Below are 12,438 nucleotides of genomic sequence, written 5' to 3' on the forward strand. Positions count from 1 at the left end.
GTGGGAGAAGTGAGATGATAGACCCTTTAAAAGTCTAACAAAAACTTTGGCCCCTCTCACCAGAAAAATGTTCACATGCGCACACATGCGAACACACACACATATTTGTAATGTCATTTCAGGGCATATGCTAACATTCTGCATAAGAGATCTGAGGCCCTCATATTAAAAACACCTGCCATAAAGATGAGAAATCTGTTTTAAGAAGGACCTCATCAGTTTTTAATGAAATAATGATATTTACACTTAAAAATTTATTTCAATTGACCTCACTTTTTGAATGTAGGTTTTTGTTCTAAGTTAATGTTTGGTTTAGTTTCATTTTCAGAGCTTCTGATTAATTACTTAATTGTTAAAATATACGGTAGGTTTGTAAGGTTCTTTCTGGTGAAGAAATATCCTTTAGTTAATAACATTTTATTCTAATTTACAGTAATTGCAAAAACAGATCATCTTGATCCCAGCAATACCTCACATCTTTGTCCTTCCTTTTCACTAAGAAAAATCGATAGCCAATGTTCTGTCCTGTTGCCCTTGTTTAGTATTTTCCATTTAGCTCCTCCTGTTTGATAGGAAAGAAGGATGATGTAATGGTCAGAAATATTCAGCCTCATAAGGAGAGAAGTCACCATAATCAGAGTGTGTCAAATCAGGATTAAAGTGACTAGCCTCTGAAGTTAGGGGTGATATCTATGGCCTGATTTTGTTTTTGTTTTTAAGCCATGATTTAATTTTTTAGCCACTTTATTGAGATAAAATTCGCCAGTTTAAAATGTACAATTCAGTTGTCAAAGCCTGTTTTTGCAGAGGCAAAATGAACATGTTTTATCAACAAAATCAGAAAAGGGCCTGCCTCTCTTAAGTTGTCCCAGTGTACTAAATAGTTTTCTGAGATCCTCAAAGCCACAGGGCCCACTTTTCCTTCCTCTTCAGGGCTGTGGTAGGTTACTTGATACTTTGGCATTCTCCTGTGTCTGTAAGTATGCTAGCCTTAATATAAAGCTCATTTGTAATATTTTTCAACATGAAAATTTTGACCAAAATTGTGCAAGGAAATTTGAGCCTGTGGACTTTAATGTCAGTGGAGTGAACTGCTTTTATTTAACTATGCTTGTGTCTATTTTCTGGCATTTCAAAAATAATTATCAAGATATTTATTGGCTTCTGATTCTCTCTTGTGCGCACATTTATTTTATCATTGAACATCTTTAAACGTTAAGATAATGAGATATTTGAGTTAGGTAGAATGAGTTTTCAAGAGCATTGAAGTTATCATAAGTGGCCTAGAAATATTCTGCATACCTAAATGAAGAGTATTCTAGATATTGACTGGTGCTGTTTCCAGCATACCAATTCAGTTACCAAAATAAATTTGAATTATTGTTAATTATATAATTGTGATGTCAAAGTTGTCTTAGAAGAAGAGATTATAACACTTGAAAATTTGTAGAATTGAAAATATTTTACACATATTAACTTCGTTAACTCAATTTCTTATTTCATGTCAAAATTTTGTTTAAAGAAAGTAAAAAATTAAATAATTTTCTTTTAGTTTTCCATTCTGTGAATGTATTTTGGGAATATTTTCCTTCCGTTAACTTTCTTTTTTTTTAAGATTTTATTTTTCCTTTTTCTCCCCAAAGCACTCCGGTACATAGTTGTATATTCTTAGCTGTAGTTCCTTCTAGTTGTGGCATGTGGGATGCCACCTCAGTATGGCTTGATGAGCGGCACCATGTCCTCCCCCAGCATCCGAACCAGTGAAACCCTGGGCGGCTGAAGCGGAGCGTGCCAACTTAACCATTCGGCCACAGGGTGGCCCCTCCAATTCTTTCTACAGTTTAGTTTATTTGTCATCTTTAGGTTTGATATACACTAGGTTTAGAGAAACATCTCACTAACAGTTGCTTTTGTTATTTAGATCTATTTTCGTAATAGTTATTCACTAGAGATTCAGGTTTAGATATGAAACCTCATGGAAGGAATTTCAAGATTATAAATATTTATAAATTTTAAAGTTTCTAAAGCATTTATACATAAAACTTCAAATCTGTGTTGTCATTTAAGATGGTGTCAGGATAATTGAAAAATTATTTTGAAACTTATTTTCAGAAAAACAGCAGAGAATTTAGTAATGGCATACAGCATTTTATTTGTTTTCATCACTGTTTCAGAGTTTTGTATTACACTTTTCATTTTTAGACGTGTAATTATTATCCTTAATGGTCATAACAGGAGCCCTCTCGCCCAAATGGAAGAAGAAAGAAGGGAGCATGTAGCTAAGATGAAGAAGATGGAGATGGAGATGGAGCAGGTGTTTGAGATGAAGGTCAAAGAAAAAGTTCAAAAACTGAAGGACTCTGAAGCTGAGGTAATCAACCTAATATTTCCACCTCTTATAGACAAGTACTCCTTTTTAAAATAGTAAATATCTTTAATAAAATTCTTAAATAATATAACCTTTCTACACATTTTTTTGAAATCTAATATAATACCCTAATGTAATAAAATAGAGAAATAAAAGCAAGCACTGTGTTTATAATAAAATAATATATACTTCAATATGTAAGTATTTGGACACAAGTATACTTGGTAGGAAGGCATAATAGAATACTTATAATGAATTATTAGTTGTAAAGAGCAAGTTAGGAGAAATGAAATTATAAACCATTCCAGATATTCAGTATAAGAAAGGTAAAAATCAGAGTTTTGGGTGGTTGTAAGAAGAAAAACTAGTGTTAGGGGCCTGGCCTGGTGGCATAGTGGTTGGGTTTGCACACTCTGCTTTGTCAGCCTCGGGTTCATGGGTTCGGATCCTGGGCGTGGACCTACACACTACTCATCAAGCCATGCTGTGGGAGCATCCCACTTACAAAATAGAGGAAGATTGGGATGGATGTTAACTCATGGCCAATCTTCCTTACACACACACACACGAAAACTAGTGTTAGGATAATAATAATAGACCAGACATACCTGCGTATGAATGAGAAAGAAAGAAAAACTCTTAACTGAACTCAAGACATGCCAGGATAAATTACAGGCAGGCAAAGGGAAGAAAATGAAGGAATGTGATATTCTTGTAAATGAGTGGGGCCTTATTTGTAATATACTGCCAAAGTAATTCCCAATGTTACAAAATTGGATAGTGACAAAGCATCCCAGCAAGCTTATCTACTACCTTGGAATCCCTCCAATGTTGAGGGATACATTTAGTTTCTATTAATCAAAAAGACTTTGAAGACATTTCTTTCAATAAGTGACAAGAAATAAAAGATGGAGAAAAAAACACCAAGACAAGAATCTATAGAGTAAGTAGTTGGTTTGATGTTTGAGAACAATAGAAGAAACTATGGGTAGACATAAAATAAATCAGTGATTTCAGCATGAGATTTTTCTCAGCGTAGATTTGTTATTATGCTAAAAATTATTTTTATGGAATTACAGTAATATGGATGACATTAAAGTGACTTTTAATGATAAAATTCAACAAGATACCTGTGTTATATGTGGTTATTAATATTTGTATCTAAATAGATGAAAAGGAAATTCAGATCTGTTTTGTTACATCCTGACAATTGGTCTCATTGCTTTTGTAATTACTGCATAAACTACTGAAACCCTCTGACTAAATACATAACCAAAGTACTCTAATCCATTGAGTAGACAGAATGCATGGAGTGACGGAAGTATTTAATAATTTTGAGGAAATGTTCTTATTCCACATTAGATTTCTCTTAAATTACTGGGCTTTTTCTGTAATTGCTTATAAAAAAACTTTCACTATTATATTTGTCATAGGCTTAATTCAGTGGTGATATGGAATAATTCCTCCTGGTTTGACGCTGCCAATCACTGCAAGACTAGCATCTCTGGCACCTGTTATTAAGATGACATTTTGGAGATTAAGTTTAGTCTTCTTATTTATCAGCCTGTTACTAAATCTATGCATTTGAATCTCTTACCCTTTCACTAATTAATCAATAATCTTGAAAATCCATATCAGAAGGGGATTAAAAACAGGAGTAATCAAGACTCCGCATTATCCTCCACTTAGATTCCATTCAAAATCTAAAAGTAGTTAAATTTACATTAGGTATAGACATATTTTATGACCAGCTGCTAAGAGTAAATGTTATAAACAAATAATTATGAAACTGTAGCCAAAGAACCTTCAAGGGTTTTTATGGTTACTGAGTTTTGAGAAACTTAACTACTCTCTGAAGGATGCAATCTTTCTTAGCATCAGATTGACCTGTAAAGAGATCTGAGCCAAGTGTCCCCTAATATGTAAGCCATTTTGTGTATATAAATAAATAGGTGAAGAAACCTACTTAACCTTGTTTAATACAGTTTTTTCTCAAGTTCGTTTGTGCTAGAAATATGGGGCACAGCTGCTAATATCTAGCAGCAAAGCACGTTGGGCCCAGTGCTAAGCATCTTTCATTGATTATGTCATTTAAGTCACACCATAGCCCTGTGAGGTAGATATTATTGTCCATCTCCTTTTTTTATATGGGAGGAAAGATAATCAACTTGATCCGTGCTGCATAGTTGTAAGGCATTATTTGAACCCACTTAACTCTTTAAGCGTGCTCTTAATCACTACACAAGCCCGCAATCACGTATCCGCAATTTCAAATCCTAAAAAGCTCTGAAAACTATGCAAAACCAGACATAGAACTAATAGTTTTATCCCACTTGATGAGAATATTTCTATATTTTACTTGCAAAAAATAGTAGTTTGTTTGATTATAGGTGTACCCTAGACAGCTCCAGAGGTGTTTTCTAAGTGCAGTATATACACCTCTCTAAGTAGTATTGCCTTTCTAAAATCTGAAAAATTCTGGACTTTGAAACACATCTAACATAAGGGTTCCTTGAGAGTGAGGGATTGTGACCTGTATTTCTACCTGTCTACAATTAACACAGAAGATACTTATGTGTAACAGAAACAGACAGATAAAGAATGGTGAACACCTATTGCCCAGCTTAAAAAATAAGACATCCATTTATTTGAGGCCCCTGTGTGCATCTCCCCTCTTGTATCCCTCTGTCTCCTTCCCAGAGGTAACCATTCTGAATTGTGTGTTTATGATTTACTTGCATTTATATATTTATATATATGTGTGTGTAACTAGAGGCATTTTCCTATGTTCCTATTTTCTAATATTTTCTTAGTAACTTGTTTGCTGTCATCAGCAAGATGGTACCTCAAATTTCACTCATGTTTGCTTAAATTTATCTTAGATAGTTTTGTAGGAATTGCATGAAATAATTGTAATAGGAATGAATATGAAGTTATTTTTGTGGGTTTACAAAATAATTAAGAAAACAAATTGTATTCAAAATTATATTGTAATCCAAATTTAAGATGTTAATTCACTGATGTAATGCAGTCTTTTAATAGAACATAATTCCTGGACATCTGAAGATTTTGAATAGCTCTTAGATATTCAGTGTAGTTAGATTTAATGTAATTATTTTACATGAGTATTTTCTTCAGAAGTAGACTGAGTAGTGCCTAAATGAAATTATTTAATGAACCATTAGATAAGCTCTTGGTTTCTGTAGTTACTTTGCATGAGTGTTTCCCATCTCTCAGCCAGAATTCTTTACAGCATTAATTCTTAATGTAGGAAGAACCACCTGTATTAGAGTCACTGGAGCTTGTTGAAAATGCAGATTTCTAGACTCTTCACCCAGAGATTCTAATTCACTATGTCTATATGAGGTCCAGGATTCTATATTTTTAACAAGTACTCCAGGAGATTTGTACGAAGACTAACATTTGAGAACCACTGCTTTATAAGAATCAGGGAACCTTACTGTGACCTTGAAACTCTTGGGTTTTTATCTACCCACTTTCTTTCCACTTATCTAAGCTTTTTAAACTTGGAATTAGGAGACAGATTCAAATCCCAGTTCTGTAATTTCTGACTAGTGATCTTGGGCAAGTGACTTAAACTCTGCAACTGTTTGCTCATCTGTACAGTGGGAGCAATGGTGTCTTCCCTGCTCAGCTTTATACCTGCTTGTGAGTAATGAAGAGTGAGATGATAAGATAGGATGTGTTCATTATAAACTCTGCAACTGTTTGCTCATCTGTACAGTGGGAGCAATGGTGTCTTCCCTGCTCAGCTTTATACCTGCTTGTGAGTAATGAAGAGTGAGATGATAAGATAGGATGTGTTCATTATAAACTCTGCAACTGTTTGCTCATCTGTACAGTGGGAGCAATGGTGTCTTCCCTGCTCAGCTTTATACCTGCTTGTGAGTAATGAAGAGTGAGATGATAAGATAGGATGTGTTCATTATAAACTCTGCAACTGTTTGCTCATCTGTACAGTGGGAGCAATGGTGTCTTCCCTGCTCAGCTTTATACATGCTTGTGAGTAATGAAGAGTGAGATGATAAGATAGGATGTGTTCATTATAAAGTGCTACACAACTGTAAGCTTGTTTCACTTTTTTTCCTTTTCCCAAGATTATTCTCTTGGGTCACTGGCCTTTTGAGTGGCAAGTCCTACAGGAGGAGGAATCCTAGACAGTGCTTTCCAGGTAGTACTCTGAATTTATAGCACAAGAACTCAGTGCCCATACTTTTAATATTAGAATGCCTGGATGAAACTAGACTGCTGTCCCTGCTAAATTTCTGCTTTTGCTCCTGATTTCTTAAATAGTTTTATTTTGTATATTGTCCTGTGATTTAGCTCCAACGGCGCCATGAGCAGATGAAAAAGAATTTGGAAGCACAGCACAAAGAATTAGAGGAAAAACGTCGTCAGTTTGAAGATGAAAAAGCAAACTGGGAAGCCCAGCAACGTATTTTAGAACAACAGAATTCTTCAAGGTAACTAATATCAGATTCCCAAGAAATATGTATAATAATGTTTTAAAGAATTATTTTCCTATTATTTTTAAAAGATTAAAATAACACTTTAAAAGACATCACCTATTATCATGCATCCCAAGGACAATCATTTTCGTGGATGAATATTTTTAGATAGATGGATGCAATCTATGTACTCTGTTCTTTTCACTACATTTTCCATGACTTAACAATCTTCATAATTATAATTTAGTAGCTTCCTAACATTCTTCCCAGTTGACTCACCATAATCAATTTCTTACCTCCTTCTCCCAATTGTTTATGGACATAATGGTTGTGTTCAGTTTTTGGCAAGCATAGACAACATTGCTACAAAGATATTTTATACATTTACGGAGTATGTTTTATTTATGTTGAATTATTTCTTTAGGATAAAATCCTTAAGATAAAATTTTGGATATTTAATTCCTAATACATCTAACCAGTTACTTGCTCTTAATTTATACAAAACTCAGTAATATTTGTACCTTGGTTTTCTTTTTTTCCTCATAAGTCCCATTTAACACTGAAAAGTGGCATCCCTGTAAGGATTCTGCAGTTAACTCTCAGTACTAATAAACATTTTCAAGATAGACGTTTGTTCTGTAACACTATTCTTCTATTAACTTCTTCCCCAAGGAAGAGGAAAATGTATTTATAAAAGCAAATGCATTTCAGAATACAAATGGGCAGTAGGAAAAAAGGATATTCTATTTGACGTCAGTTGATCTTTTTCAATATGCACTATTTCATTTGGGAAGAATAAATGATTCTTTGTCATATTTTCTACTGTTTATCTTGGAGTTTTGTCAAATCCTGGATTGTCTAAGAAAATATTCTTATAGACTAACATTGTCCTCATTGTTCACTTCTAAATCTTGTAATTTTTTAAATGAAAAACTAGTGTTTGAAAATTCAACACACTTGTAATTTAGCTAGCTATTGCTACCATATGTTGTCTATAATGTTTATAATGTAGTCACTCATTTTGATTACTTTCCTTTAATCATTTAGAACCTTGGAAAAGAACAAGAAGAAAGGGAAGATCTTTTAAACCCTCTATTGACCACCAGTTACGTATTAGTTGCCAATATGCCAGCTTGGACATCAGTGTTTGTTGGATCCGTTTGACCAATTTGCACCAGTTTTATCCTTAATGATGGATTTAACAGCATGACAAAAAAAAATTTTTTTTTTGTTCTTGATGAAGATTAAGATGCCTTGAATTGTCTAGGGTGTTGTGTACTTAGAAACTAACAGCTCTAAGTACCTTTCCTACATTTTCTTTTCTTTTTTTTATTAAACAGATGTCTTCAATTTAATGCAAGAAAACATTTTACTATTGTACAATCATGTTCTGGTGGTTTGATTGTTTACAGGATATTCCAAAATAAAAGGACTCTGAAAGGTTTTCATTGAGGATAAATTGCCATAATATGATGCAAACTATGCTTCTCTGATAATTATAATACAAAGGTTCCATTCAATGCAGCGTATACAATAATGTAATTTAGTCTAACACAGTTGACCCTATTTTTTGACACTTCCATTGTTTAAAAATACACATGGAAAAAAAAAACCTATATGCTTACAATGCACCTAGAGCTTTTTTATAACAACCTTTTTTTTTGTTTGTTTATTTGTTTTGGATTCTTTAAATATATATTATTCTCATTTAGTGCCCTCTTTAGCCAGAATCTCATTACTGCTTCATTTTTGTAATAACATTTAATTTAGGTATTTTCCATATATTGGCCCTGCTAAAATAGAATATAGCATCTTTCATATGGTAGGAACCAACAAGGAAACTTTCCTTTAATTCCCTTTTTACACTTTATGGTAAGTAGCAGGGGGAAGAAAAAGCATTTATAGATCATTTCTAGGCAAAATTGTGAAGCTAATGACCAACCTATTTCTACCTATGTGCAGTCTCTTTATTTTACTAGAAATGGGAATCATGGCCTCTTGAAAGAAAAAAAAGTCACCATTCTGCATTTAGCTGTATTCATATATTGCATTTCTGTATTTTTTTTGTTTGTATTGTAAAAAAAATTCACATAATAAACAATGTTGTGATGTAATAGAGTGTAAGGTCTTAAATATTCTACAGGTGATATACAAAGCTAAAAGAATGGGGAGAAACTTTTCAACTTGAAGATTGTAACTCTTCTCTTGTATGTTTGTTTCATTTAGAATGTGTATGTGCTAATTTTCTAATTTATGAGATACAGTATCTCTCTACTGATTACTGTCTCTCATTAATATGTTATTTCTCTGAGAACAAATCCCAGCTCATTCACATTAGGTAAACTCTCAGGTCCTTGGGAACTGAAACTTTTTAACTGGAAGGAGGGTGATATAATTTCTTTTCACTGAGGTCAAATGATAGAGATTTTAATTTAATGCTCCATGATATTTTATTTTTTTTTAAGATTGGCACCTGAGCTAACAACTGTTGCCAATCTTTTTTTTTTTTTTTCTGCTTTATCTCCCCAAACCTCCCCCCCCCCCACCCCGTATATAGTTGTATATCTTAGTTGCAGGTCCTTCTCGTTGTGGGATGTGGGACGCCGCCTCAACATGGCCTGATGAGCGGTGCCATGTCCACGCCCAGGATCCGAACCCTGGGCCGCCACAGCGGAGCTGGCACCGATATTTTAAATAGAATTAATACAACCCACTTCATTACCTTAAAGAGTTTCACCATGTCTGTTACTTTTTAAAATTAATGATCCGAGCAAAGGAAGTAACTAATAATTCTGATTAGCTAGTATTTTTGTTTACTTTCAGAGGCTGAAGGATTTAAATAAATCAGTATGCTTGAAAGATATCCTTGTTGCTTTTCAAAGATATATAGATCTAAAATGTAAAACATATATTAGGACATTATAGAATCTTGACTTTACATATAAATTCACCCCAGGGTACTTTTTCTTTTCTTTTTCTTTCTTTTTTTTTTTTTTTGATAAGGAAGATTCCCCCTGAGCTAACGTCTGTGCCAAGCTTCCTCTATTTTGTGTGGGTTGCCATCGCAGCATGGCTGCTGACAAATGATGTAGGTCCACACCAGGGAACCAAATTCAGGCCACCAAAGTGGGAGCAGTCCAAACTTAACTACTAGGCCACAGGGCTGGCCCCCCTTAGGGTACTATTTTTAAAGCAGATCTCATGGGACATTAAAAACATGATTTAGGAATATTGCAGTGAGCATTTATTCTTATTTGATGCCCATCACTAGTTTATAAAATTCTCTTGGAAAAGTTTTGTTAATACTAAAATGCCTTCTGCTGTTGGAGAACATAACATGTTGCAAATGGTTTTTTAAAATAAATTCGCTGTTATTTCCAAGACCAGAATCAGATGTTCAGGAATAACTGTAAGTGAATACCTCGGGGGTTTTGTTTGTTTGTTTTGGTCGTGTGTTAAGAGTGAGTGGGTTAACAGCTCTAACCAGAAAGGTTTGATTTTAGGGAGTTAAGAACAACCTACTGAATTTGGAAAAAGCAAAATGAAAGAGTTTGTATAGACCATGTGCCTAAATCGTGAAGTACTACTTCTAGAAACAGATTCTCGTAGTTACCATTTAAAAATTCTGTGATGTTTGTAAATCACCTTTATTCTACCACCTTAGTGAAGTCACAAGTCTTTATCCATGTCATGCCTAAGGTTTTACCTGAATCTGATACAGGACATTTAAGGCAGGGTCTTTTTACTGTTGACTCCAGGCTTTTCAAGCATATAGACGGCTGTTTTTGGTCTATGGCCTCTGGATTTCTAAGAACTGCTATATGGTCATTCACAATACATACATGTAATGTTCAGGAAGGCAGAAGGAAAGCCCAGCTTGTAAACAGCAGCACAGGCAGTGCTTAGTCTCCGTTGTTAGAGACATTATGTAAGGGTAGTAATTCGCTAACCACTATCTTTCTAATTAAGCAGGATTGACCAAGTAAACACTAATCCCAGTGAAGTTTGGCTATCTTGGGGCAGAGGTTTACTGCCACCTAGTGGAATAAGATCTAATTGTTTTTTTAAATCAAGTTCACAAGTAATGGGAAGTTGATTGGACAGATGGCTTATTTCTATGTAGCTCAGGTTGTGATCTTGAAAGCTGGATACAGACTCCTGCCTCTTGGAGTCATTGGCTTGTTGTCACACTACCACCTGCACATTCTGACTCCCCACACCTTTCATGCCTTTTAACCTCTTGGAGAAACTGACCCGGGAATGTGGAGGTGAGCAAAAAGAAAGAGGAAAGCGGGTAAGGTGGCCAGATAATGCAGCAAGAGCAAGTGTTGACTTAGTAAGCATCTAGATCACCACCTCCAAACCTGATCCTGTTTCCTTATGAAAATGTTTTCAAGTATGTATCCATAATTGTATAGTAAATTGTATGAATGTGCTGCTATGTTAATGTGAACATTATGAAACAAAATTTTGAAGAGTGGAAAAAAAGTTTGGCACTCTTCTCAAGCCCCAGTAAATTGTCCGGCACACTTCGGAAGTCATTGATCTAAGTTTGTAGATCATTAATATTCAATTATTGCTGAATCCCCAACAAAATCTTAGTGAAAACTGTTGTGGTATCCTACTTGATGTGAGAGGAAAAATTATTGTCCGCCACTCCAGTAAATTGAAATCCTTTCTAATAAAAAGCTTGCAAATGTAAACACAAGTTCATGTACTTCCTTCAGGATATTTTCCCTGCCCCTTTAGTCATAATAATGACTATTATATATTGAACATTTGCTCTGTTCCAGACAGTAAACTACATAGTTTATGTACAGTATCTTCATATAATCCTTTATAGATGCCAGTGTCATCCTTTTGAAGATTTGGAAACAGATTTGGAGATGTTAGTGACTTGTAGCAACTGGCAGAGCTGCGGTTTGAACCAGTCTTGGTGACACCAGGGACTGTGTACTTCACTTTTGTGCTATACGACTACCTGGTGTCTGCTAGCAAACACTGAACACGCTCATCATCTAGGTTCAAATCCCAGCTCTGTGTGAACTAGGCATGTTACTTTTCCTTACTGGACATTTGTTTCTTCAGCTATAAAACAGGGCCCACATCTTCCTTGCTGGTTTGGAGTGAAGATTACATTCTGACTGCACATGTGAAGGTGTCTGGACTTCAAGAGATTATCTTTGAATGTTGATGGAAGAGGTGATGCCAGGGCCACGACACACCGGAAGTACTGTTTTTCCCCAGTTTTAGGTGATGATTCATTTTCAGGAAGTTTGCATCATGCCATAATAGGTCTCTAGACCTGCTTTTTTGTACAAAGAGGCAGCCTTTTGGAGTTAGAAATGAAGTATGTTTCAACAATAGGGCACACCAGGGAAGCAAGGTAATTTTGGTGAAGAATGAGTTTTTCATGGTGCTAGTAGTAGGAGTTATAAAATGTCCTTCTTTGCAAGTAATACTGAGATGGTTTATCGGAGTATCTCATCTGACAAAAACATTGCTACTTTTCAAGCAAACTTGGTTCCCATGATTTAGCATTAATCCACACAATGTTCAAAGTTTAGTGTCTGCCGTTTTCTTCAGAAAATACGGGCTGAC

The 12,438-nt window shown here is 34.8% G+C and overlaps 1 protein-coding gene and 1 long non-coding RNA gene across 6 annotated transcripts in view; one reads left to right on the forward strand and one right to left on the reverse strand.

Moving 5' to 3' along the window:
• The window catches only part of SEPTIN7 (septin 7), a 114,773-nt gene extending 105,822 nt beyond the window's left edge, over positions 1-8,951 (forward strand). For all 4 annotated transcript variants that reach the window (XM_070511764.1, XM_070511767.1, XM_014840735.3 and 1 more), the window contains 3 exons: positions 2,236-2,371; positions 6,713-6,852; positions 7,885-8,951. In XM_070511764.1, the coding sequence (XP_070367865.1) occupies positions 2,236-2,371; positions 6,713-6,852; positions 7,885-7,924 (316 nt within the window). In that variant the 3' untranslated portion in view covers positions 7,925-8,951. The remainder of the gene's footprint in view (positions 1-2,235; positions 2,372-6,712; positions 6,853-7,884) is intronic.
• The window catches only part of LOC123287916 (uncharacterized), a 66,923-nt gene that overhangs the window by 32,101 nt on the left and 22,384 nt on the right, over positions 1-12,438 (reverse strand). The gene's annotated exons all lie outside the window — the stretch shown is intronic.

Source organism: Equus asinus, chromosome 1 (genome assembly GCF_041296235.1).
Source record: "Equus asinus isolate D_3611 breed Donkey chromosome 1, EquAss-T2T_v2, whole genome shotgun sequence".
NCBI lineage: Eukaryota > Metazoa > Chordata > Mammalia > Perissodactyla > Equidae > Equus > Equus asinus.